This window comes from Molossus molossus, unplaced genomic scaffold (genome assembly GCF_014108415.1).
Source record: "Molossus molossus isolate mMolMol1 unplaced genomic scaffold, mMolMol1.p scaffold_m16_p_18, whole genome shotgun sequence".
Taxonomy (NCBI): Eukaryota; Metazoa; Chordata; class Mammalia; order Chiroptera; family Molossidae; genus Molossus; species Molossus molossus.
Genome location: NW_023425353.1, coordinates 4,013,712 through 4,040,408, shown reverse-complemented (window position 1 = coordinate 4,040,408; position 26,697 = coordinate 4,013,712). Strand labels below are relative to the sequence as shown.

The following is a 26,697-nucleotide window of genomic DNA, read 5'->3' as shown; positions in this document are numbered from 1 at the left end:
TTAATTAAATGAAAAAAAGAAATTCCAAAAATAGCCCTGGCCGGTCTGGCTCAGTGGTTGGAGAGTCAGCCCATGGACAAGAGAGTCCTGGGTTTGGTTCCCGCTAAGGGCATGTACCCGGCTCCGGTTGGGGTAGTGTGGGTGGCGGCCACTCGATGTGTCTCTCTCATGTCTATGTTTCTCTCTCTCTTCCTCCCTCTCTCCCTCTGCTCTATCTGAAGAAAAATGCAAAAATGTCCTCGAATGAGGATAAAAAAATTCAACAAATAAAATAAGCACACCACCACTATCACACCTAATAAAATGAAAAATCATCTTTTAATATAATCTAATTCTAGGTCGTGTTCATACTCCCCTAGTTCTCTCCAAAATGAATTCTGACAATAAGGTGTGCAAATCAGGCTCCAGAGAAAGTCTACATTCATGTTGGAGTGATGAGACTCTTCTTTCCAGTTCATTTTAAAACTGAGACAGAATTTATGCATCTAGAGTGTCTCTTAAATCTTTAAAAATCTATTAACATTCCTCCTTCCTCTTTATTTCATGCTATTTATTTTTTGAAGAATTTCTCAATATCTTGTAAAATTTCTCAATTTCTAGATTTTTCTGATTGCATCCTTGTGGTATTATTAACACGTTCCTCTCTCAATTTTTTTCCTGTAAATTGGTGGATGGATCAGTGGCTTGATTAGATTCTATTTTTATATTTTATACCCTAAATTTTTTATTTCTTTTTTTTCTTTTTTAGATCTAGATTAGTCACGTCTTCTCCAAAGAATTCTTCATTTCAGCTCCATCCCTGCACTCTGTGGCTGCTCCTTTCTTGGACACTTCTAGCGTTCCACCTCTCTGTCACTTTATCCATTAAATCAAGGCCTGCAGCATGCCTTGAGTGCAGGGACCATATATGGCTCATCACTGCTATTTCCTCCATATCTAGCATGTAATATAGTTGGCACAGAGTAGGTGCTTCATAAATAGTTGTTGAGATAAATGGATATGAAAGTATAAATTGTATGCTAATTATCTGCTGATTAGTTCTTGTTGCCTTATGTGTGGTTTCTCATTGTGTAACAAGCTTTGACTCAACTCCTGTACTATGAGTCTCTGGAGAGCTGGGAGGAAGTCAGTTCACTTCTGTAGTCAGTTCATTTCACTGGGTACCCGCATAGTGCCATATCCCTATGTTGTGCACATTCAATGCATACTGAAATGGTAACCCTTGCCCATCTATCCTGGCTGGATTTTTATGAGCTCAAATAAGAGGTGCATGTGACAGACATTTGCAAAAAAGTGAAAGTATTCTATAAATATAGGTCATATCATTAGTGACAATAATTATAATCTCTAGCCATTGCTTTTGTGCTTTTAATAGGCACAGCCCCTTGGTTGAAATGTATGGAGCTGTTGACTTTAAATAACCTTTTTAAAGGAGAGGTATTTACTCCTGTTAATAGAGGGGAGATGGCCTTGTCTCCCCCGGTTGTGGGTCGGGGCAGATTTCTTTCAATCTCTTGAGAAAAAGAATTTTCCGAGACTCACACAGGGGGATGTGATATTGTAGAAAGCTTTAACTCTATGGAATCAAACTCCGGAGTTTCCAAGGTTTTGTTTCCCTCAGTCCTGCCAAGGAAGAAGTCCCATTTTGCCGTTAGCAGGGCTAAAATCAGAGTCGGTGTCTAGAATTTCCTTTCCAATGCTGCACAGTCCCATACAGCATCAGGCTAGCCGAATCTGTTTCTCCGCTGCAGTCCATCAGTCCATGCATGTGGAGTCCACAGGTCTACATGTCTATGGACAAAACACGAGAGAATGTAAGGGAGCCAAGACCTAGCCAAGAGCACAAGAGAGAACTCCTTTGTCTGCAGATTATATATTCCCAAATTTTTGCCTCTTGCTGTGGCCACGCCCATTCTGACCAATGATCTTTGTTTTCAGATGTAACTGATAGGCAAGTACCTTCCCTATGTCACCCCAACTTTATTAGGCATGTGTCTATCTTCCCTTTGTTGGATCCCTTCCCTCAGTGTTTTGCAGGGAACAGGCCAGTGGTTCCCTGGAAGCTGCCCAAATGACATGCCTGTAATATGAAGCTTCCTCCTTTGCTCCTTTCCCATTATTAATAACAAGCTAATTACAATGGTATCACTCCTAGGATTTAATTTATTAATGAAGAGGAATTACAGGGGCCATCTCTTAGCAAAAAAGAGAAAAAAATGTTTTTGTTTATATATCTGGAAAAATCTAAAGATATATGATTGTATGATTGTTGATCTTATCTCATTCATTCTCATTTTTAGTCAGCTTCCCTATGTGACCACAAGTAATTAGCTCTAAGTTTTCTTCTGAACCAGCACCATGCTTCCAGAAATCAGACAGTTTTCCCCAGTTTTCTTAGCAGAAAAGTCGAAAGGAGGACTTTTGCTCATGTTAGCATCTTATGTCTGTCCCTAAATAAATCACTGTGGCTAAGGAAATGGGGTCCACTGAATGGTCAGGATAAGACTGTACACCCACTCCCATTGGGTGGCATTTTAATCAATAACCCTGACATATGTAATGGAAGAGAACATTTCCTGAACCAAGAGTGAGACCAGAAGAAAAGGTATAGAAAAAAAAAATAGCTATCTGTATGTACCTCATGGCAACTTCAGCTCATAGTGCTACAGTCTAGGGATCTGTCTGGAAGGTGCACTTAGTTGTAGGTTAAGTTCAGGAGTCTTAGTTTTTTTGATAGGTTTGCCCTGGTTAGGTTTGGTCCCCTAAGTCTAGCAGGTCTTTTTGATATAATGAATGACATAATGAATTGTTTCATTATAGTTCTAAAGATGTTATAAACTGCATTTGCAAGATGAAGTCCTTGACAGTCTTCAAGGAATCAACAGGCCAAAATTATGTATAGAATCTTATTTACATCTATATTTTCTGGGAAGAGGATCCATAACTTTCCTCTGATTAAAACGCTTCTGGTGATCAGGAAGATTAAGAAGACTCCAGTGTTTCTCAACAGGGGAATCACTGATATTTGGACAAGAATATTTGTCACAAAATATATAGGATCTCTGGTCCATACACCTCAAATGACTATAATACCCCCAAGTCATTGTGAAATTCACCTCCCCTACCCCCACTTCAAGTACCTACAGCTGAGAATCAAGATGGGCCTAGGAGTCTAGGTTGAATGTTCCTTTGTGTTTTCCCATCCCTCTTCCTTTGGCTGAGAACACTTCCCTGCGTCTAACACCTGGTTTCTAGGAATCTTTCTATTAAGGAATCTGGGATCCACATTCATGAGCACGAAAAGTCCACTTTCCTCAGGAGTGTTAAAATATTTTGCCACATTTTAATGGCATAGTGAAGGACCTAAAAGTGGGATTTGGGGAAGTAAGTTTCATTGTGGGATTTTGGTAATTGCTACTATAATTTGGTGAACATCCTGCACTTTCCCCCAAATCTCCTTGATATCCTTAACTCTTAAGATCCTTTCGGATGTAAAATTAAAATATTTCACTGTGAGGCAAAACGTGCAATTCCTGGAAGATGCCCGCTCATTAGTCTAGCCCCCTTAGGGTTTTCTCCCAGCATCATCATTTAGTTTACTAAGTCTGAAAGGAGAAACTCACAGACGAAATGTTCGTCTGAAAGGAGTAGCTTTAAGATCTAGTAAATAAAAGAATGACTCTTTCTATAGATCACAAATCACTTTCTCTTGTATTTGACCTTGCAACATCTGAACCAAGTTTGCCAATCTTCCTCTTACAGATGAAGAAACTGAGGCTTCTAGGAATCTAATGCCATGCCCAACATTACACAGAGCTTTAGAGGACTCCGGATTTCAGCTCTGGGTCTTAAGGACTTTAAATGCCACCCTCTGGAACTAATCAGAGTGAAGGGCTGGAAACAAAAAGAGCTCCAGCCCAGCCTGTTTTTCAGTTACCTAAGCCAGTGCCGGGAAGCCCAGGCGGGGGCTGACACTTTTAGTCACTGCCCCACAGCTTCACTCCTGAACGGTTGGGACAATGTCGTCTAACTCTCAGTCAACTGAGATACTAAAATGTCAGTGACGAGCTGTTTTGTTCTTTGTGCCTTTTTAACCGAACGGAACTTGCCAGCGCTGCTTTAGACCGAAGTGGCGCGTGGCCCGAGGGGCCGGGCGGATGGGCGGCGCGCTCAGGCTGCGGACTGCGGAGAGGACCGCGAGCCGCCGCTGGGTCCCAAGTGGGCGAGCCGTCCCCCTGCAGCCCAGCTCGCTCGGTCTGTCGCAGCAGCGCTGGGCGGCGCGCAGACCCATAGGAGTCCTTTTATTTCAAGGCAAGCTTGAGGGCTAAAACTTTCTAGTGGCAAACCCTTCCCTATTTTTTTTCTTTTTTTAATAAGGACTTGGCGTCTCCTGGCACATGTCTGGCCGGGAGGAGGGGTGACGGGGGGAGAGCAGGCTGAGTCCGTCCTTATTAATATTTAATGGCCAGGTCCGTACCCTTGAGGGAGCGGGGAGAGAGGAGGGAGAGGAGCTGCTGACATTGACAGTGGACCCAGACAGGAGCGCCCCGGCGGTGTCCACCACGCCGCCTCGGCCCCGCCGGGCCTGCTGGGAGTTGTAGTTCCCGCGGGGAGCGCGGCCCCGGCCAGCCGGGAGAGCTGGCCCGGCCGGACTACAATCCCAGGCAGCGCGGGCCGCGGCCCCTCCCGCCGGCGAGTGTGAACTCCGGCGCCGGGGCGGCCGCGCGGGCGGAGGGCTGAGCTGGGCTGTGCGCGGGGCGCGCTCGCGGGACCCAGGCCCGCCACCTCCCCTCCGCCCGCGGGCTCGGTCCTCCCCTCGGAGCAGCGCCGGGACGGGAAGCCGGAGCCATGCAGTCGGAGTCGGGGATCGTGCCGGATTTCGAAGTCGGGGAGGAGTTTCACGAAGAGCCCAAAACCTATTACGAACTCAAAAGTCAGCCCCTGAAGAGCAGGTGAGTGGTGACAGCTGGAGGGAGGTGCGGCGGGCGGCGGGGGTGCCTCGCGCCTCCCACCCTGGGGCGGGGAGAGCCGGTCGCTGGGCTCTGGGACAAGGACCCTGTGCCCTTGCCCCGGGCAGACTCGAACTGTCCCCCGCAGTCGGGGTCTGCGCCCGCGCGGCGCGCCTCTGAGGGGCTCCGCCCCAGCGCACTTCGTGGGCGCCGTGGGCAGCCCGGGGGCTCTCCCGGGCCAGGGGACCCTCGGCTGGCGATACCAGCGGCGAGGCCGGGGGAGGCTGGGGCGCTACCCGGCGCGGAGGTGGGGGAGGAGGAGCGCGGGGCCGGCCGCTGGCCGGGTGGGAAGGGGGAACAACAGTTTCAAGTGAACCCCTTTCCTGAAGATCCCAGCGGGCTGAGGACTTGGAGAGGGACAGCTTGCGGGGTATGGAGGCGTGACGTTGGAGGGAAGCAATTAGCACGTTTGTGTCGCCTCTTAGGAATTGTCCCCTCTGGGAAAACCCGCCCGTGGCCGCCTCCAGGTGAGGTTTCCTTGAGCCCCGCCACTCACCTGCCCCAGGGCCGCACTGGAGTGGGGTGGGGCGAAGGCAGCGGGGCGTGTCCCTGCGTCAGGGTTCTACTCCGTGGGCGATGGAGACCCTTCGAAATCCGGGCCTTCCTTGGAGAGGAAAAAGCCTTGGGGCTGGAGGGAATTGGAGAGTCCCCTGCGTGGCAGTGACACGTATTTAATTAACTAGGAACTTAAAAAAACTTTGTAGGAGAGGAGTGAAGACACCCGCTGGCCTGGCGCCCTATCCACCTACAGTGCCCATTCCTATTCTGCCTCTATCCCCACTTTCCTGTCAGAGGGCTAGGGTGTCTTCCTTTCACTGTCCTGTGGGCATTTGCAATGTTTACTGAGGGGAGATGGTCATTTGCAGCTGTGCCAGCAGAGAGGGGTTATTTCCACTCCTCTCAGTGTGGGAACAGATAGGGCGATATCACTGGAAGGTTCAGACTGCTCCTGCACCCATCTCAAACCTCCCTGCTGGCCCCTCGCTGCGGGTAGGACTGAGGGCACGGGCCTGGCTGGCAGGGTGGAGAGGGTCCAGAGAAAGCAGGGTGAAAGAAGAAAGGGAACTGAGTCAGGAGTGAGGGGCTGTAGTCTCTGCTTCTGGGTGCAGGGGGCCAGGCATATTTACTTTAGGGCTTTGCCAACCCTCCAAATCCAAGTTGGGAAAGAAAGTGAACAGCACACTCACTGACCAGGTTGCTGAAGCAGCCTCTTTGCAGATGCTACAGGAGACTGGAAGGAAACCTCTGCAGTTAGATGCATAAAACCAGCCTGTAGTTGATGATTTCTCTTCATAATGGCTGTCTTGTGTGTGAGCATAGATTGTGTGTGTTGGGGGTTGGGAGTTTTGAGTAATATTGTGCAAAGGGTATTGTTGGTTATGCTCATTGGAGCTTTATCTGCATTCAGCTGAAGGGACCAGTGTTTTACTGAGCAGCCTCTGCTTTTGCTTCTATAAGCAAATGCTTGCATTGCCAGAATGAGGGAGTGTGTGTGTGTGAGTGTGTGTGTGTGTGTGTGTGTGTCCTGAAAAGAATGAATTAACTGGACTGTTTGGAACACTTTTTATGGTAGCTGATACATAACATTAAATGAATTTGAGAGAGTGAGGAAAATACCATCTGGAATAACCCAAATGAATGCCATGCATCTCATGTTGAGGGATTTGGGCCTGTTCTTTTTCAGAGTTGGCAATACATTGCTTGCAAGGGTGAATGAATGTGCTGGCACGTGTCAGGCAAAGTGTGGGACTGGGAAGAAATGGCTTCACACCTTGAAGCTAGAAACGGGTGTGGGACAGAACCTGTATGGAGAGCAAGGCTAAATTTAAAAAGTTGTCAAACTGTGGAGCAGACACATGCTCTTTGAAATAAAGCAGTTAAATAAAATCTGTGAATAAATAGATGAGATTGATGAAATTTCCCTACACTGTTTTTCATAGTTGTCTGATGCATTGTCATCAACATCTGTTGTGTGTCTTTAAAGAGGCCACACATTGTTCAGGGCCTTTTCATGGCTTTTTCCGAAGTCTTTGACGGGGCACCTCCCTTATAGGTCTTGGTTGGAGAAAGTTGAAATTGAAAGGTTAAGACTGCTAGAGCTATTTTGTCTATCAATTGTGTTCTTAGGCATGTGTGTTAGTGTTGAAAATATGCCCCGAATCTGCCCACTTCTCATCAGCTCCTCTGCTACCACTTTGATCGAAGCCACCATCTGCCCTCACCTGTGTTATTGCAGCAGCCTTAACTGGTCCTCTGCCTTCTACTCTTACCCACTTTCTTGGGTTTTCAACACAGCAGCTATGACGTTCCTGTTAAAGCTGATTCTCAGCCTAGGGGCGGTTTTGCGTCCCAGTCATTTGGCATAGTCTGGAGACATTTTTGGTCATCACAGCAGAAGGGAGTTACTGGCCTCTGCTAAGCAGAGGCTGCTACGATTCTACAGTGCACTAAGTGAACAGCATTTTGCCCCAAATGGTCTCTACTGAGGTGGAGAAACCCTGTGTTAAAACCTGTAACATCATGTCATTCTCTACTCAAAAGACTTCCAATGGCTCCTAGTTTCACTAACATCCGAGAGCCTTCAAATGGTGCAGGTGGCCTACTCGGTCAAGTTGCCTGTTAGCTCCGACTTTGTCTCTTGTTGCCACTCTCCTGGCTCCCTCTGCCCCAGCCAGGCTGGCCTCCTCACTGTTCCTGGGCCATCCCCGACCCTTCCACCTCAGGGCCTTTTGTGTTGTACTTGCTGGTCCCTCTGTCTGGACTGCCCTTTGCCCAGGGAGCCACGGGGCTCCCTCCCCCACCAGCTCCAAGTCTCCCTTTAAATCCATTCCCATTGAGCCTACCTTGATCACACTGTTTATAACTGCTAACCCTTCAAACTCCCATCTTCCTTGCCTTGCTCTGTTTTTCCCATGGTACTTGCATTATAAGGTATTCTATACTTTTCTGATTTGATATGTTTATTATATGTTTCTCCACACTGGACTGCAGGCTCCAAGGGAGCAGGGATTTCTGTCTCTTCCTTGTTTACTGTTGTGTCCCAGAGCCTAGAACAGAGTTTCTCAACCTTGCACTGTTGACATTTTGAATTGGATGATTCCTTGTGGGGGCTGACCTGAGCATCGCAGGATGTTTAGCAGCATGTCTGGCTCTGCCTACTCGAGGCCAGTTGTGACAACCAGAAACGTCTCCAGACATAGCCAAGTGTCCATGAGGGGCAGAGTCCCACCTGTTGTGGAACGACTGGCCTAGAACAATGCCCAGCACAGTGAATGTTTGGTTTTTGTTTTTTCATGCAACATTGCATTCCTTTCAAAATGCACTGTTGCTGCCAGGGTCTCTCCGGAGAAGTCTTTGTATACTCTTCATTGGGGCTAAGCTAAGATAGGAAAGTGTTTCATGAAAAAGGGCAGGTTTCTTTCCTAATTCAGACCTCCTGCCTTTCGGGCTGGGAAGCTGCTGGATTTAGATGATGGGAACCACAGTTTGGTGCTACTCACTGGCAAAGCTGTTGCCGGAAGACACATGCTTCAGAAAAGGTTCTAACGAAGAATTATTTGCAATTTGGTTACCCCAAAAGGTTTTTTTTTCTTTATTGATTTTAGAGAGAGGATGGAAGGGAAAGAGAGAGATAGAAACATCGATGAGAGAGAACATCGACTGGCCACCTCCTGCACGCCCCCCCTGGGGATCGGGCCCACAACCTGGGCATGTGCCCTGACCGGGAATCAAACCAGTGACCTCCTGGTGCATTGGCTGACGCTCAGCCACTGAGCCACACCTGCCAGGTCCCAAAAGGTTTCTGAAACGTTTGTGTGCTGTGGGAATGTGCTCTGAATGGTGGTGGCAGAGGAAAAGTGTGGAGTATCATGGGTGAGCCCAGAACTGACGCATCAGCACAGGCAGGCCAGGCTGTGAACGGGCTCTTAGCGGGCTCTTAGCGGCCAGGAAGCTCTCCTGGGTCTGTGGGACCTGAAGACAACGTTTTAAATATGGCAGCGTCTTCAGGTTCATGTTTTGTTTGTATGCTTTACTCAATTTTGTAGGCTTTTTAGTTGCTAATGTCCTTTTCCTGGACAGACTTCAGAATTGGCTTAATGTAATATCAGTTTCTCCTATTCTCAACTTTTTAGTGATGTTTTAGATGACTTCCTGCAAATTAGAAATGGGTTCTTGGTTTATAATGGCAGGGCAGGATACGTGGTGGTTCTTTTCTTTCCCTTTTATTATTATTATCTTTTTATTAATTTATTTTTGTTACAGATGTTTCTCCTTTGCCCCCCCATTGACACCCTCCTCCTGACCCCTTTCCACAGCATTGTTTTCTATGTCCATGGTTACGCATACATGCATATACGTTCTTTGGTTTATCTCTTCCCTCCTCCCCACCCCACTCTTCTGAGGTTTGTCAGTCTGTACCCTACTACTATGTTTCTGGGTCTGTATTGTTAATCAGCTTATTTTGTTCATTATAGTCCACAAATAAGTGAGATTATGTGGTATTTGTCTTTCTCTGATTGGTTTATTTCTCTTAGCATAATACTCTCCAGGTCCCTCCATGTCGTCTCAAAAGATAAGAGATATTTCTTTCTTACAATTGCATAATATTCCATTGTGTAAATGTACCACATCTTTTTTATCCACTCATCTGCTGATGGACATTTGGGCTGTTTTCAGATCTTAGCAAATGTAAATAGTACTGCTATGAACACAGGGGTACTATATGGGAGAGCATAATTGCCAATGATACATCAGATAAGGGGTTAATTTCCAAAATATATAGAGTGCTCATACAACTCCACAAAAGGAAGAAAAAGAACCCAATTAAAAAATGGGCAGAGGACCTAAATAGACTCCTCTCCAAACAGGACATACAAATGGCCAAGAGACATATGAAAAAATGTCACTAATCATCAGAGAGATGCAAATTAAAACAACAATGAGGTATCACTTCACACCTGTCAGAATGGCCGCCATCAACAAATCATCAAACAATTGTTGGCGAGGGTATGGAGAAAAGGGGACTCTAGTACACTGCTGATGGGAATGCAGACTGGTGCAGCCACTATGGAAAACAATATGGTGCTTCCTCAAAAAATTAAAAATGGAACTGCCATCTGACCCAGTGATCCCACTCCTAGGAATATACCTGAAGAAGCCTGAAACCCCAATCAGAAAGAATATATGTACCTCTGTGTTCATCGCAGTATGTGGTGGTTCTCAACTGCTGATTCACAGGGAGGTGTGTGAGGGTTCACAGGATTGTGGTGAAATTAGAAGGACAGACTGGTGTCGCCTCAGTCACGTGCACATGTCTTGGGACAAGGCGACTGCCATTTCGTGGATTTATTTTGAGATATCCCCACCTGTCTTGCTATTAAAAATGCCCTTTGTTTTATGAAATGATAATCCATTATTGGAAAAACAAAACTGTCGATCTTTTATTGGTTTCTGAAAGTTTTCTTGACTTTTCCTGTCTGTCCAATCTGTAGGGAACCACTAGCATGGAGGTTAACCGCATCGTCTAGTGCAGGGTCTGTTCCTAACTAGCTGAGTGACCTTTGGCAGGCTGGGTGACCTCTGACTTCAGTTTCCTCATCTGGCAAATGGAGGCCTGCCTTCTCAGTCTTAGGAACATTAACTGTGGACAAGTATTAGCACGGAGCCTGGTACCCAGTGGTGCTCCGTGAGGTTGGCAGGCGTAGTTCTTGTTGTTTTATTACTTACCAGTGAGTCCTGACACTCTGGAAAATGTTTGCATTTGTTGACTTTGGCTTCTTCTCTAAAGCCAGTGTTGTTATGCAATAAAATTATTTCAATTTTAGCAGATTCTTCTTTGCTTCCATGAGGTGTGCAGACAAACTTATTTTATATTTTTGTTCCAATCCATAATGGTTTCTTTAAACTGGTTTTAGAAAAGCTGTTGTGACATCAGTGCATACGTAAACATTCATATTCATTGGGTATCTATTGCGTTCTAGTATGTGCAAGTTAATACCAAAAATGATAGCTAACATTTATTGAGCATGTACCAGCCACTGTTCTAAGTGTTTTTATGTGTGTTAACTTAATCTTGCAGAACCTGCATCAGGTAATAGTAGTAAATAAAACTAATGACATTTTAATTATAATTTATAAACAACTAACACTTATACCATGGTTAACGGCATACCAGGAATGATTCTGAATATTTTACTTGTATTAGCTCAGTTAATCCTCACTTTAACCTTGGGCATATCTATTTTTATCATTTTCATTTTACAGAGAAGGAAACTGAGGCATAGCAAGTAGATGGACCTGATTCAGTCAGAGGCTGCCTGGCTCTAGCCCTGGTTCTCGTCCACGACGTGCGTCATGTGCCAAGGGCTCTGTGTGTGACTGTGGGAAAGGTGCATCGTGCCTTCTCCAAAACTCACCTGTGGGGTGAGGAGTGGAATGTATGGATCCCGCTCAACAGAAAGACAAGTGTCATTACCATGGGGAGGTGGGCGTTAGCGTTGTGAATTTAATAGAGGAAGGGAAATTGGGGGGCAGTTTGTGAATAGGGGTATTTGAGTTTGGCCCTGAAGGTTGAGCAATGCTCAAACATATTTCTCTGCATTAAATGAAATGTTAGATGCTTCGGAGGGCATACTCTTAAATAGACTTTTAGGGTGTTTGGTTACCTTTCAAACTTCCAGCCATAGTCCCAGCTCTTCCTTGTGGTCCAGGGGCACCTGGTGGTGGCAGAGGCTGGATGCACACGGGCAGGCCCGGAGGGAACTGGGCCGCAGCGCTCGCCCTGGCTGTGCAGCTTAGTGCAGCGTCTGTGCCCAAGGCCTCCGCCTCCTAGAGTTTCAGTTTCTTCACCTCTAAAGTGGGATCAGTAGACCTGTCCTTGTAGAGTTGTAGAAGTTTTAAAATTGTGATAAAATGTTTAAAAGTGCTTTGCAGAGAGCCTCGTGCCTACTGGAAGGTAATAGCAATTCCTTCTTTTCTCCTTTGTCATGGTGGCAACTTTCCCTCTGCAGCGCCATATCTGAACAGCATCAGAAGCAAAATAGACAACACTGAAGCTCCTTACCTGGCAGATGTTCAAATCGTATTATGCAGATTACTTGCGTGGTATGATTAGATGGAAAACTTGATTAAAATGGGATTCTAAGTGTTGGTTTTGTAAGTGATTGGAGATTTCCTTTTCCCGAGTACTGCTATTTATAGAAGATATTTAAGTGTGTTTGTGTGTGTGTGTGTGTAATTCCCTGTGCGTTCTCCAGTGTGGTTTGCACAGGCTGATGTTTATATCTGCTCCAGTTGTGCAAGAAGTGGAAAATATCCTTTTTTTAGAACAGGTCACATGTGCTTACTGTCAGGAATAGGACCTCAGTGTAAAAAAATGTATCTTGGGACAAATCAAAGTTACTAAATTTCTCTCTCCAACTGCTTTGTTTCAGAACTGGAAGTATTAGGATAAATAACAGGAAAAAAAATCCTTAGTACAATTTTCTTTTGTCATTTTTTTCAAGGACAGTAAGCAAGAGTTTCATTTGTTTTGTGTGCGTGTGGTGTAAGTATAAAATTTACTTTGCTGTTAGGTTTGATTCATCGAAGTAAATTATAAAAATATGTTTGACTCAACTCCAAGTGTGCACTATTTGGAGAAAATAATCCAGAAGATGGGTCAGAGGTAGGAAGGCAGTCACCACAGCTTCTGATACTGCACAGGCCGCCTGCAGTTTGGAAGCTGTCTGCGAGCCCACTGAACGTTGTTACTCTCGGGCCAGGAAGGGCACGTGTGCAGTCGGCCTCTGGGGTCCCTGAGGAAAGCCCCTACCCGCTTTCTGTGCCTGAGGATTTAGGGGGGAACCAGGCTCCTCATTTCTCTAGGGTGGCTCCGAAACAGGGTTTCCTGACGTCTTCGCTACATCCTTCCCTCCCTCGGCCTTTCATGCGTGCCCTGAGGAATAAAGAAGACACCTTTGCAGTGTTCACACGAGACGGCTGTCTTGAGATTCAGGACGACGAAGCTCTGCTCTTGGGTGGCGGGCATTTCTGGGGCTTCCTGAGTGCTGGGCACTGTGCTGAGTGCGTCACAGATGGTGGCTCACTGGTGGGTGTTGAACCAGGGCAGTCCCACGCGGTGCAGGGCGTGGGGGATGGGGAGGTGATGGTGAGAGACCCCAGAGGAGGAAATGGAACCTCGAAATCGGGAGGCTCTGTTGTCCTCCCCAGGCACTTCTAAAATATCAGTCCATTTAATCAATTTAAGCAGCGTCAGTCAGCAGGACCCGTTTGTCTATTTCTCTTCTTCTCCTTCCCTCCCGCCTTGGGTTCTCTCCTTACTACACTTTGTTAGGTGCTCTGTGCAGGCTCTTTGGAATCAGATGTGGAACCAGACAGGCGAGGGTGCTGCTAGCATCCTGCTTCCATCTTGGTAGTGGGGATGCAGTTAACAACCAAATAGATGAGTGAGATCATTTTTTTAAAAGATTTTTTATTGATTTTTAGAGAGAAGAGGGGAGAGGGGGAGAGAGAGAAACATCTATTGGCTGCCTCCTGCACACCTCCTACTGGGGATTGAGCCCACAACCTGGGCATGTGCCCTGACCAGGAGTCGAACCATCAACCCTTCAGTGCACAGGATGACGCCCAACCAATGAGCCACAGAAGGGCTGAGTGAGATAATTTTTAGTGCAATGAAAAACTAGAATATTATTCATAGAGTGTGACTGGGAAAGAAGGGGGTTTATTAGGTTGGATCGTTAGGAATAAGTTCATGGAGGAAGTGATTTTGAGGCAAGACCTGAATAACTAAAATAAATATGCAAATCTTGGCCCTACCACTCAGAAGCTATGTTAATTTGGACAAGTTACCCAACCTCTCTAAACTTCAGTTCCCTCTTTTGTAAAATGGGGCAGTAGCTCCCTTGCAAGGCTGCTATGAAGATTCAAAGTAATGCATATTAAGCAGCTAACTTTATAGGTCCCCAGGAACGCACATGGGACTGGTTTAAGGTGATACTGTTTTCAGTTCTTAGTTGGGAATCCTCGTATGCAGAGGGCTGGCTATAGTTCTGTGTGTATTTTTGACAGTGTGAGTTGGGGATGGGGGGCTGGCACCTCTGACTCCCACATTGTGAATTGTGTGTGAGTAGTGGAGAAAGAAATACAGACATTAATCTTCCCCGTAAGTGTTTATAACTTGGCCTCAAGTGTTTTCCTGATGTTGAGTGAGTCAGAGATTTATGCTTGTCCAGATGAAATGTGGAGATGGGTCTTGTTACTTTATTGCCCTTTCTTTGCTCTGGGGTCATCTTGCATGAGTTGGTGCCTGGCTTGTCTCACTGTTGGTTTGCTGAGATTGTTTATGTCTGACCATGCTTCCCTTATGTTTAGCCTAGGAATGGTTTTGGGCTGGATTTTGAATCACTTTTTGGTATAAAGGAGAGGTCCAAGTAACCTAGGATTAAGAAGTAAAGCCTAAGATGGATTAAACAAATACACTTGCACACCACAGACGAATAACTCATGTGTTTCGGTCCCTACCTCAAGCTTCCTGTGTACACTGATGAGAACATGGCAGTGTTGGTGCAGAAATGAAAAGGAAGAAGCATCCCCTCCCACACACCACTAAGTCTTCATCAGCACTGAGAACCACAGGCAATGGTGTGTTTTCAAGTCAGCCATTGACAAACATAATCCTCAAAGCATTTGAATTTCACTAGCTGTGTTCTTCAGTTGAAATACCCATGGACTGGTAACATTCAATAAGAAAAATCCTGGGTCGTGTGGAAGCAAAGATTTAAAATTCAAACCTCCTGAGTTACAGTTCTAGCGAGGCACTGGTAGAACCCTGTTCTAGAAGAAGGTTGTGGGTTATTGAGCAATTTTTGAGGAAGGCGTCTGTGGCCTTTGCACCCCCACTCCACCCCTTCCCCAAAGTGGGATAACTTGCTGACTCACTCCCAGATTTCCCTGTTTTCCCGTGGTCCCGTGGTCAAGGGCAGATGGCAAGTGGTCCTCCCACTGGTGGAGCACACACAGCTCCTGCTGGGAACTTAACTGCCTCCCTGGGGAGAAGAGTTGAGGCAGAGAAGAGTCATTTTCCCTGATGGCAGAGGTCGTACATGGAATTATGAAACGACAGACAGATAGGAATACTGTCTTATCTTCGGTACCTTTCCTGAATATGGTCACAAATACTTACTGGTTCTAAAAAGCAAGTTTTTCCAAATATATCTTTTATTTTTATAACTGGAAATTTGAAACTTGGTGAAAGGAAAAGCACATAGAAATCCTAAAGATGATTGTCCTGTTGAACTTGGAACCTAGCGCAGTCCTCATGAAGTATACCAGGGGACCTCCATGAGATGTGCCCTTGCTGTTCCTTTGGCACGTGTGTGTCCCAGACAGCCAGAGACAGTACTGTGTAACTGAGTCGTGAACAGACACACAGATATTGTAACAGCCCCTTCTCCATCAAAAGGGCTGGCTGTATTTTTGAAGTTTTTCAACAGAAGATGAAAGGCAGCCTTGCTGTGTTGTGTTACTGAACCTACATAACAGCACCATCTACATTTAGAACATTGGCACCTCAGCCAATGAAAACCTTTGCAGTGAATTCCTAATGTTTCTGGCAGAAAATGAGAATGAATAAACATTAATATAATATTGGCTGTTTAGGGTGATTTACTATTAAGGGAAGAGGATGGCACCAATGACACATTCTTGAAAAAATTCTATTTAGTTTTAAAGGAAGCGTTTACAGTAGCTTATGTAAAATAGTCCTGAAAATAAAAGCAACTAGCATGATTCCTGGTTAGATTTCAAATAAAAGTTTGCCCACCTGCTGCAAGGAGGTTCTGGGGGAGGAGCTTATGAGAAATGGGCGCTGGCTGGTGGTGTGCTGGGCAGTGGCTGTGGAGACTTTTTGGAACCACCACACCTTGTGTCATTTGACATGGTCATTTCCCCACCAGTCTTTAGGCAGATGCACGTTAATAATGTCTTAACTAGATAAATGCTAGATGTAAATGCTAAATGATGGGATTGTGGAATGCAGTTCTAATGATACTGATTATATGTGGAAGCTTTAAATCTTTGTTGATGCAGAGCGAACGAGAGGGTTTCATGGTACTTGCTTGGTCACTACAATTTAACCGCAGGGGGCTGAGTGGCAAGGACAGGTAATTGGGGCTTACCTGTGGAGTGAGTTGACCACATGCCCCTGTGCAGGAGTACAGTGCCCTTTTCCTCTCTGGGTCCCTGTGCCTGCCATCTTCCCAACCAGCCCTTGCTGGCATCCCCTCCTTACATGTCGCCTGTAGCGGACACTTTTCTTCTGCCTACAAAAAGTCTCTTTTCCAAATCCTTGTACCAGCCCTTCCCCACATCTCCGCTCATGTGCTTCAGTTTCATGACTCCAGGAGGGGAATCTGACCCAGGCCCAGCCCCATTTCTCTATTCCAGGGATCAGTTTCAGGGGGGTACATGCTGGCTCATGACAATGAATCTCAGGATTTTGCTCAGGTGCTGACAGGAAGAGATTCTCCCTTTTATTTCCATTGATCTTGAACTTGGGAAGCTTGAGACTAAGCTGCCACCGTACCTTGGAGACAGCAAAAAACTAAGCCCTTAAATTAGGTTAATGTTAGTTTCCATAACCCAGTGGCGTGCGGTAGTCTTGGCAGGCAGCGCTCCTCCGTGTGCCAAGTTTGGGACACACACCTACCACCTTCGGTTCTGTCGTGGCCTGGAACCCCGGGGCCCGTGTAGTGGTGGAAAGGAAAAGACAAGCAGAAGGCATAAACGAAGGTCCGGAGTGGCTGGCGTTGCTTTTGCGCAAATTCTGTTGGAAAGAACTAGTCTCATGTGTGCTCTGGGTGCAGGGATGAGACCTGGGACACAGACCCAAGCTGGGCAGCACCACCGCTGCCTTCCAGAGGAGGACACATTCTTGGTGGGTGGCGAGGCACTGTTGCCATGGCCCTAGGTAGTGGTTTCCCCTTGGGGTCAAGTCCTGCCTGTCCTTGGTAAGCCTAGGTAGGCCTGTCCTTGGACTTTTCTGTTATTTTACCAATACATTCCTTTTCTGAGTAAACATGGTTCGTTTGGATTTCCTGCCACCTGAATGGGGACTGCCCGAGCTCATCCACTGGCTGAACCCCAGCTCTATGCTGTGCCTCCTATTCCGAGTTTGCTGATTGAAATCACCACTCCGCTTCCCGTCCACCGTGGTCACCACCACCTTCGCACACTGGTTTTCGCATGTGGCCCTCAGACCAGCCATATCAGCACCCCTCAGAGGCTTGTGCAAACAACGCACGTTGTCCGACGCTGCAGTAGACGTCCTGGAATCGGAAGCTGTCGCAGGGGTCCTGGCAGCCCCCCGAGATGGCGGTGCACACTGAAGTCCGAGGGCCACCCCCTAATGCTTTCAACGTCAACCCGGTATCCCCATGTTGAATCATCCTTGTTTCTAGAGTGAAACAGTCCCTGGATTAGAATACATTTAATAAAAAAATGGGGTGTTGCTCATTATGGTCAGGCAAGAGGTAATCACTAACAGTAATTCCTTATTGATTTAAAAAAAGGAAAATCCTCTCTAGAAAGTTAGCCCTCAGATCAACACCAGTGAAACCAGGTAGGGTTCTCGGGGCCCAGACATGAGGCCTGAGTGATCTGGACCTGCTTCGGTACCGGAGGGGCCAGCCCGCCTCTCCCGGCTGGCAGCTGCGTCGGTGACTCTTGGGAAACTCGGAGTGTGCGCAGTCACTTGACTGGAAGCGTGGTTGAGCAGGGTGACGGGGGTTTTGAGCATGCCCACATGACCAACTTTGTTTTTCACAAAACTTCTGCTGAATAAAACTTGAAATACGACTGTCAGCCTGTTTTCCTGTCTTAATGAATTCCAGACAGTTTGTAGAGTGTGGGAGTTTCCAAAACAGAGGGTGGAATGACTGACCAGCCAGCATCTGCTCTGTCACACGTAGGGGTGAGCTGACAGACAGCACCCTCCTTCGGGTCTGCCCAGCCGCTCCGGGCCAGGGGGCCAAGGCCAGCGTGCAGGCCGGCGGGGCTGGAGGAGAGCTCTGGGCTTCTCACTGGCCAGGGATCAACCACCCTCCTAGTGGGTCATCTTACACCCAGCTGCCCAGAGAAAAAGTCAGGATGCTTTTTTTTTTAATCCTCACCCGAGGACATTTTTCCATTTTTCACTCAGAGCAGGAAGGAGAGGGAGGAAGAGAGAGAAACATCGATGTGAAAGGGACACATCGAGTGGCCGCCACCCACACGACCCAACCAGGGCCGGGGACAAACTGCAGCCAAGGTACATGCCCTGAGCGGGAATCGAACCCGGGTCTCTGTGGACCGCAGGCCGACACTCTAACCGCTGAGCCAAACCGGCCACGGCCATGATGCTTTTTTGACAAAGAATCTGTTATCATAAACTGGTTAAGAGCTCTATCCAGTCCAATCAGTCTCAAGTTCTGGGTTTAACCATTTGTGTAAGAAGGATTTTTAACTTAAATCCCGTGCCCTGTAACTGCTTCCCTTGCTTTGGTTCCCTTTGTATCCACAGCATCAGCAAGGCTTTTGACTTGAATTGCATTTTTACTTTTAGGCAGTTGAATAAAGAGAAAACAACACAAAGGCAACCAGCAGGAATAGAAGGGGCTCCCTAGAAGAGAAGAGGGTGTGGGGACTGAGTGATCCCGAAAGCAGACAGCCAGCCGCAGGTCCTGGGGATGATTCAGGTGGCATAGTGCTGACCTGTGGGACGCCTGCAGGGAGGGTTCTAAGACTGCACGTGCTGTGACAGGTAAGGCGTTACTTTTGTTGTCAGAACAGTCTTCGTCCTCGTCAACGTGCTCCCTTTCATCATAATTATAGACTGTAGTTAGGCGGAGGAAGAAATAATATAACACATAGCTGGATTTCACAACTCTGCACCCCAGAGCAGCTGAGCTCCCGCTGCCCCTGTGGGACTGTCATTCCTAACTGTCATGTGTCAGCTCGGCCTGTAGTGACTTCCTGCTTTAGCTTTTCACATTTAACACGGCAGCCTCTTTCTATAGTAATCTTTATCCAGTAAAAGTCATAATACCTATACTACTGAATCTTAAAATCTTTCTATCTTTCACTCTTCTAAGAATTTTTCCTCCCAGTATAGCTGTTCTAAAGGCTGGAACCTAAGTTCTAATCCACACAGGTACAATATAGCTTGCTTTCCTTTCTTCCGACTTTGTTGAGGTATAATGGGCAAATGTGAATTGTATATATTTAAGGTGTATACTTCGTTTTGGTATGTGTATATAATTGTGAAATGATCAGCACAGCAGTAACTTGCTTTTCTTGATCGTCACAAAGTTTCTCCCGCAAACCTGTAGTTAAATGGGTCACTGGAAAGCACAAGGGGTTGAGCCCAAATGGTAACCCTCTTTCTCAAGAGGAGAGTGCCCCGTGTATCACACACATAAGCGACACCTTCGTCAGCTCCATGTGTAACGCGGGCACTGGCCTCATGGATTGTGGTGCAGAGTCTACGAGGTCACGGGAGCACTGCCTGTGGCGAGGCTCGGAGATGCTGCCCACGGCTGCTGCCCCTGCCCCGCCCAGCTGCCCCTCTCCTGTGCAGTGCCACTAGAGTTTGGGGTTTACATGAGAATCAAAGTGGTTAATCTGTGCATGTACTGTAGACTCTACAATTGTTTTGTCTGTGTTAAGTAAGTAGATAACAATTTGATTCTCTAGAGCTGAAAAACACCCAGGCATATGGTCAATTCTCAAATGCTGGTATATGTAGCACTTTTTTAGATGTGGGCTGGCGCTGGGTCATTGCCCTGGAGTCTTCTCCCAGTTATCAGCTGCTGTGTGCAGAGGAATGGGAACGAACGTGGCTGCCGGTTCCGTTGTCTGCAGAATCCGTCCGTGCACTCATGCAGGCACAGGCAGTGCTTTTCAGCTGTTTGCTGCATTCTCGTATTGTCACGACTACTCGAAACGTGACTTTCTTACACAGTTCCTATCCTGAGTTTTATAAAGAAAGAGGGGGGCCCTGTCCCGTTTGGCTCCGTGGTTAGAGCATTGGCCTGCGGACCAGTGAGTCACGGGTTCCATTCCGGTCAAGGGCACATACCTCAGTTACAGTTCGTCCCCAGCCCTGGTCAGGTCCTGCAGGAGGCAGCCAGTCGATGTAGCTCTATCACATTGATGTTTCTCTCGATCTCTCTCTCCCTCCCTCCCACTCTATCTGATAATAGGTGGAAAAATATCCTCGGGTGAGGAATAAAAAAATGTATTAAAAAAAAGGTAAAATAACAGTTTTTCTCTTCCCATGTGATTGAAACATGCAGACACACACACACACACACACTTGAATCAAAAGACACATCAAGTTCGGTGCCTTAGAGTGAGAGCCAGTCGGATGGGCTTCTGAGCCCTGCCCTTCGGTGAGAGAACAGGAGGAATTGCTGTGTAGGCTGGAGTTGAGCGTTAAGACACCCTAACTAGGGGAAGAAGAGATGGACAAGACAGTTTGGAAGTTTTCAGAATAGATTTATTTCTTGGACATCTAAATAGGTGCATTAAGTGATCTAATTCTTACTTTCTGAGAGCCATGGTTTGGGAATTATTTGCAAGATCCTTGGGCAAATTTTTCTTGCCCATGAGGTAAAATGATATTCAGAAAGTATTTATTGAACCTACTGTGGAGTCAGGAGGCGCTGTGAGCAAAAGGGTCAGCAGTGACCCACTGTCACTGTTGGCCAGTGGGTGGCTGTGGGAGGGGACACAGAGCCCAGGTCAGACCAGCAGGAGCCTGAGGAGCGCTCCCCTAGGGAGGGAAGGGGCCCACTGGCTGGTACATAACTTCCCTTCAAAACAAATATCATTTATTTATTTATTGAGAGTAATACGTTATTTAAACCAATACAACCAACATATTACCAAGTCAAAATGTAATCAATATACATTTTTTATTGATATATAAAATTGTTAATTTTAATTGTACAACATGGTGATTTGATGTTTGTATATATGTAAAATAATCACTACGTCTAGTTACCATCCATCACCACACTTAGTTGTAGAATTTATTTTTCCTTGTGATGAGAACTTTTAAGATTTATCTTGTAGCGATTTTTGAATATGCAGTAGAGTATTATTAACTATAGTCACCATACTGTACATTATATACCCAAGGCTTATGTATTTATAACCGGAAATTTGTACCTTTTCACCCCATTTCCCAGCCCCCATCACCGACCAGTCTGTTCTCTGTATAAGTGAACTTGTTTTTTCTTTTTAGATTCCACATATAAGTGAGATCATATATAATGTAAGAAATCATAGATAAGTGACAAATGTATTTTAAATTTATATTCACTAATGCAGCCTTTAGTTATCACTTAGTTTGAAGTACTTATTTAAAAAAAATAATGTGTATTTTAAGAAATCAAGCATCTTCCTGTAAATAGGTTGGTAGGTGATACTTATTTTATTGTCTCTCAGTCTTCACTTGAAGGGGACACCACAGGGAATATGTTAGTTCCCCAGGCGTCTCCAAGACCTAGAATAGTGAGTGCCCAATAAATATTTCTTGAATAAAGAATGACCACAATGGATGAAGTGTTGCTTCTGGTGTGCTAGAAAAGATCAGCAACTTTTGGGAGTTCTGTTAAACTCTATCAGCATAATGCATAAGAGAGATCTTGGCTTTTCTTATTAGTGAGGGACCCTTGTTAAAGTTTGTGAACCTCAGTTTTCTCCCCTCAAATATGGGGGTGGTGGTATTTCCTTCTTGGAAAAGCTGTGAAGGCTTGAAGGATAATGTGTAACGTTCATGGTGTATGTAGATGCTCGATCCCTTAGGTGAGTAGGGGCAATGACTATTGTTACTACTGTTGATCCTAAAAGATGACATAAAAATATACTTAGTTCTCATATTTGTGGTAGTTATGATTTATAAAGTCACCTTGAACATTTCTTTAGGAACTAGGGAACCGTCACCCCTCGGGGATACAGGGTTAGGTTCCTGCTGGCCTGTGGGCATATTTTTTGTCAGCTGATTGATACTTAACCTTGTGTGTGTTTCTGTTTAAAGACATTTTAATTAATGTATATTATAGATTTATTACCAATCACCTCATGGCCAACAGTACTGTAAGCCGTGCGGGAAGGTAGCCGTGGTTCCCTGCGAGGCGCAGCCTCTCGTGCGGACACCGCGGCCTTCGGCACTGGGCTCGGGGGCGTGTGAACAGCAAGTCACCAACAAAATCACACCCGTTCCCGGAGTAAGAGCTGACACAAGAAGGCACAGCGTCACCTTGCTTGACCTCAGTTGGGAATGCACGCATTGGATGACTTAAATTTTTTACCTTTCTGCTTTCAAATGAATGCAAAAATGCCAGAAATATTGATTTTGGGGTTACAAATAAATTTTAGCAAGTAGGTGAATTTGCAAATAGGGAATCGAGGAATAATGAGTTTTGAGTAGTAAAAATTTTCTTGGATCTAGTCTAGAAATTCTTTCTCTAAGCTAAAAAAATATACTCATGGGGGAACCCATTTTAAAACACTGTCTACCCCAACACTGCTGTGGTCACACCTGAAGCCACTTTAATACATCTTTCCCAGGCACCCGATCCTTCATTTTCACCAGTTTATTTGCCATTAAGAATGGCCTGTCACTTTCAGATCTTTAAAGTTAAGTGGCACTGTTCTGGTATGTTACTCTACTTTGCTATAATTTCTGCTATTTTTGAGGGAGGTGGAGTGTAGGAATGGGACCTGAGAAATTATGGGGACCTTTGCTGGCGAATCCAGCAGAAAGCAGTAGGACAGCTGAGAAATTCTGCTGTAGGAAGCTTTTAAAGTAGCCAGGCTTGGCTTACTTATAAATTAGAAGACAAAGATTATGATTTTGACTTCTTAATGTATTCTAAATTAGCATATTGTAACTGTTAGCGTAGTCATTATTGTAAACATTAATTGAGTGCTTGTTGGGAGTACTTGGAATTCTTTTAGGAAAGAGGGAAGGAAAAGAATGTTTTCAGCCCAGCCTGTGTGGCTCAGTGATTGAGTGTCATCCCATGGACTGGGAGGTCCTGGTTTGATTACTGGTCAGGGCACATGCTTAGGTTTCTGGCTTGATCCCCAGTAGGGGGCATGCAGGAGGCAGCCAAATGATGTCTCTGTCACATGATGTTTCTGTCTCTCTCTCTAAAAAAAAAAAGGTTATTTTCAGTAGGGTCAATACTTTTGAGTTGATAGCAGATAGATTCCAGAATTTAATAACAACAAAGAAACACAAACAGCAATAATAATAATAGCAGCATTTACCATGTTTCAAATCCTCACTACAGGCTGTGTATGTCTTGTGGTAGTTGTTTTAATCTCATCTACATTTAGGAAACTGAAACTCACTGGAGTTGAAGTAATGAAAGTTATATGTCACTGAGTTAAACTATCGAGAGTTGCATCTTTTTCTGCCTTGCATCTGTAGCCTGCCTTTTGCATTTTGCGCTGTCCTTGTGCAATATGAAAAAAGTGTGTGTGTGTGTGTGTGATCTATCTATCTGTCTGGAAGGTCCTGAGATAAGGAGGGTATCTATGTGATTTTCTTCCATATTTTTCTTGTGTTAGAAAAGTCATGAAGCTGAAATAGCAGAAATGAATAATTCAGATCTAGTTAAATTACAAACATGTTAAAGTATCTACTATGTACCAGGTACTGTGTCAAGCATTTGAAATATTTTATATAAATTTAATTCACATATGAGACAGGTAGGATTCCATTTTATAAAAGAAGAAATTGAGGCTAGGCCATCCTAAATCACTCAAATAAGGGAGGAACCAAGACTTAAACTGAGGACTGTCTGACTTCAAAGCTCACCCTCTTATCCACCCTGCTGTGGCTACTGTGTATATTGGGGTACATAGGTGAGTCAGGATATGGAGTGATTAATGGTGACAAGTCATGTTGATTTTGGAATAGAAAGAGGACTAGCTTTCTGATGAAGTAAAGACAAGAGACTCTGGGTGTGGTTGAGATCTGGATGGAAGATAAACAGGTCTATCTATGAAAGGTGCTCCCAGCACACTTGGCTGCACAGTCCTTTGTTTTCAAAGCTGTTTCTGGAGATGGAAAGCAGATAGGCTGCGAGGGCTCCAGGAAAGGCAGCACAAGATGAGATGGTGGATACTTAATCTTTCAAAAGGGTGTGGTGTGTCAGTTGTACATTTTTCTCATTCCTCATTAAAGATCTTCGAATGTTCCTAGTCGATGATATCAAGAAGTCTTGTCTGCAAACCCATCCTTGTGGTCTACCACTGAAAACGTAGCTCCCAACAGCCTGCTGTTTTCCACTCATCTCTCTGGCTCTTTTTCACCCCTAACCTGACTTGTTAATTGCTTTTCCTGTGTGTCTTCATAAAGTTGTAGCTAGTCTATTCCATTTTGGATTGTTTATCTTTGAATGCCAAAGGTCTCGAAACATTACAATGTTGTGTAATGAACATAGCTTCTGCCTTGACATGTGTGTTAAGAGCATTAGTCATTGTAAAGTATTGAGTTAAATATTTTCAACAAAAGGATATAATGATCTAATAGAGAGGAAGAGGTTATAAAAACACTTAGTTGATGGCTTTAATGATGAGCCATATTCTTAGTGGGTTCCATCAGTGACGAATTAGAGATTCACAAAATGAGTATAAGAGCATTCTAACTCTTATTAATGGGAGAAGAGAAAGACCAACAATGAAAAAAAAACACAACACTAATTCTCATACATGCATACTAAGAAAAGTGTAAACCATCGGAACCATTTCAGTATTTCTGCCCCTGATTCGCTACCTTGTATGTATGTTTAACTACGGTGAGAGATGTTGGAGATTTCCATAGGGTGTTATCAACAGGGACTCCTGGGCTGCATCTTGTCAGAAAGCCCTTAGCCTTGAAATGATCTCTCTTTCAGCAAGCCATCAGGGCATCCTTTGCAACACTAACAGAAACAGGGATTTTCTGAGTGAAGGAGATGGGTTTTTACCTATGCAGTTAACTTGATGAAGAAGAGTTTGGGTCAGCATTAGTCATTGTAAAGCCATGTGCCTGCTGCCCTGGTTTATCTCTGTAGACATCTCTCATGGCAGAAGATTGATCTTCAGTTCTCCATGTCTCTGGGCATCTAAGGATATTAGAGCTACAGTGCTTTGCTTCTTGCTAGCGAGTGTGTAGTAGGTACTGGTCTCTCTGATGAATGTTGTCTAGATGAGTGTTTGGTTATCAGTTTCAAAGGTTGACGTGTTGTCTTCTTTCCTGGGGTTGAGGTTTAAGGTGCAGACACCGTGTGCTCCTCTCCTTTACCTGCCAGCAGTCTTCAGGCGTCCCAGTAAACAGCTCTGCGCTGCACCTTCTCTCCGAGAGCTTACAAACAAGGACATCGCGTTCACGTCGACAGAGAGCACAGACGCGTCTGCGCTGGGAAAGTTTCTCAGCAGACGGTATCTTTCCAAAGGCTGCCCAAGTCAAAGTACATCACTTATGGGGAGATTTTTATTTTCTAATAGGAGAGCTTATAATGATATAATTATTTTCATGGCCAAGTTAGGCATGTATGACATTTGGGGGTTGGATGTGAAGAGATGTTTTCATCAGATTTCCCTGCATCTGTGGTGATATTTCTGAAGGAATTGTTGCTCTCTAGTCCTAGTATTATGATTTTTGAATGTATTTGCCATCACTATTAATTGAATCTGGAGATAAGGAGGTAGTTTTGAATGGGAGCCAGGTAACCTGTTGATGTAAAGTCTGTTTTACCTTTTATGATTCCTTCATATGCCTCCCTCCTTCCTGGCTGGATTCCATGTCATTTTCAGTAGGCAGCAATTACTGGTTTGTTAAAGAAGCTGGCTCCTGCTTCCAGGGAGCCTATTAATTATCACTCCATCTCTCATTTAGCCTTCCTGGTATTGAGAGACGGTGCGTGTAAGCGTGCGGCAGAGAGCTGGGGGCCTCTGTGTACTCAGCTCCTTTCTGCGCCGGCTCCGGGACTTCATGTTCAGCCCAAGGGCCCCGGCGGCCCCGGTGAGTGCGCCCAACTCTTCTGTGGGTTGTTTGGGACAGTCAGGGTTGGTGTGGTTTTCTTCTCCCTTTGGCTCTGACCTGAGGTGAAACGAATGGTCGGCATTCACGTCGGGATTCAGACCTGTTCCTGGTCCATCTCTGAGCTCAAGTGGGCACCTTCAACATACTTTGGGCTTTCCCAGAGCTGTGTTCTCTTCTGGGAAAAGGAGGCCGTGGACCAAGTCTGTGCGTGTCCCCGAGGAGGTAGTGCCCAGGGTGCCGCAGCAGGAGGGGCAGCTGGGCGCCGAGCCGGTTCACAGGGCCGTCTGTCCGGGATCTTGCCTGCTGCTCAGAGTGGCCAGGCTGCTTTGTTTTCAGAAAAGCTCTGTTCACTGGCCTCAGTGGACGTTTTTCAGAAGTTCTCCCGGGTCAGTTGATTAGGTTTGGAGTGCTTATGCCTCCTTTTCTACTTTTGACGTTATTTTTGGCAGTGTTGTTATTTGAAGCTGTTCAAGTGAGTCAGGCAAAGTGAATTCATTTTCCACGTTTCACATGCGTTTCCCAGGTGCCCTCCCATTGCTCCCCTGTGATCTGCAGTTTGGTTCTGCCGTTCTGGCTGGATCCGATATAAATGCTGATGTCACT

At 45.6% G+C, this 26,697-nt stretch overlaps 1 protein-coding gene across 2 annotated transcripts in view; it reads left to right on the top strand.

Annotated features, from left to right (window-relative positions):
- The first annotated feature begins 4,721 nt into the window (after positions 1 to 4,721).
- Positions 4,722 to 26,697, top strand: part of MITF (melanocyte inducing transcription factor) — a 241,209-nt gene continuing 219,233 nt past the window's right edge. Inside the window, exon 1 of one of the 2 annotated variants that reach the window (XM_036267112.1) lies at positions 4,722 to 4,952. In XM_036267112.1, coding sequence (XP_036123005.1) covers positions 4,849 to 4,952 — 104 coding nt within the window. In that variant the 5' untranslated portion in view covers positions 4,722 to 4,848. The remainder of the gene's footprint in view (positions 4,953 to 26,697) is intronic. The other variant, XM_036267111.1, reaches the window with a different exon arrangement.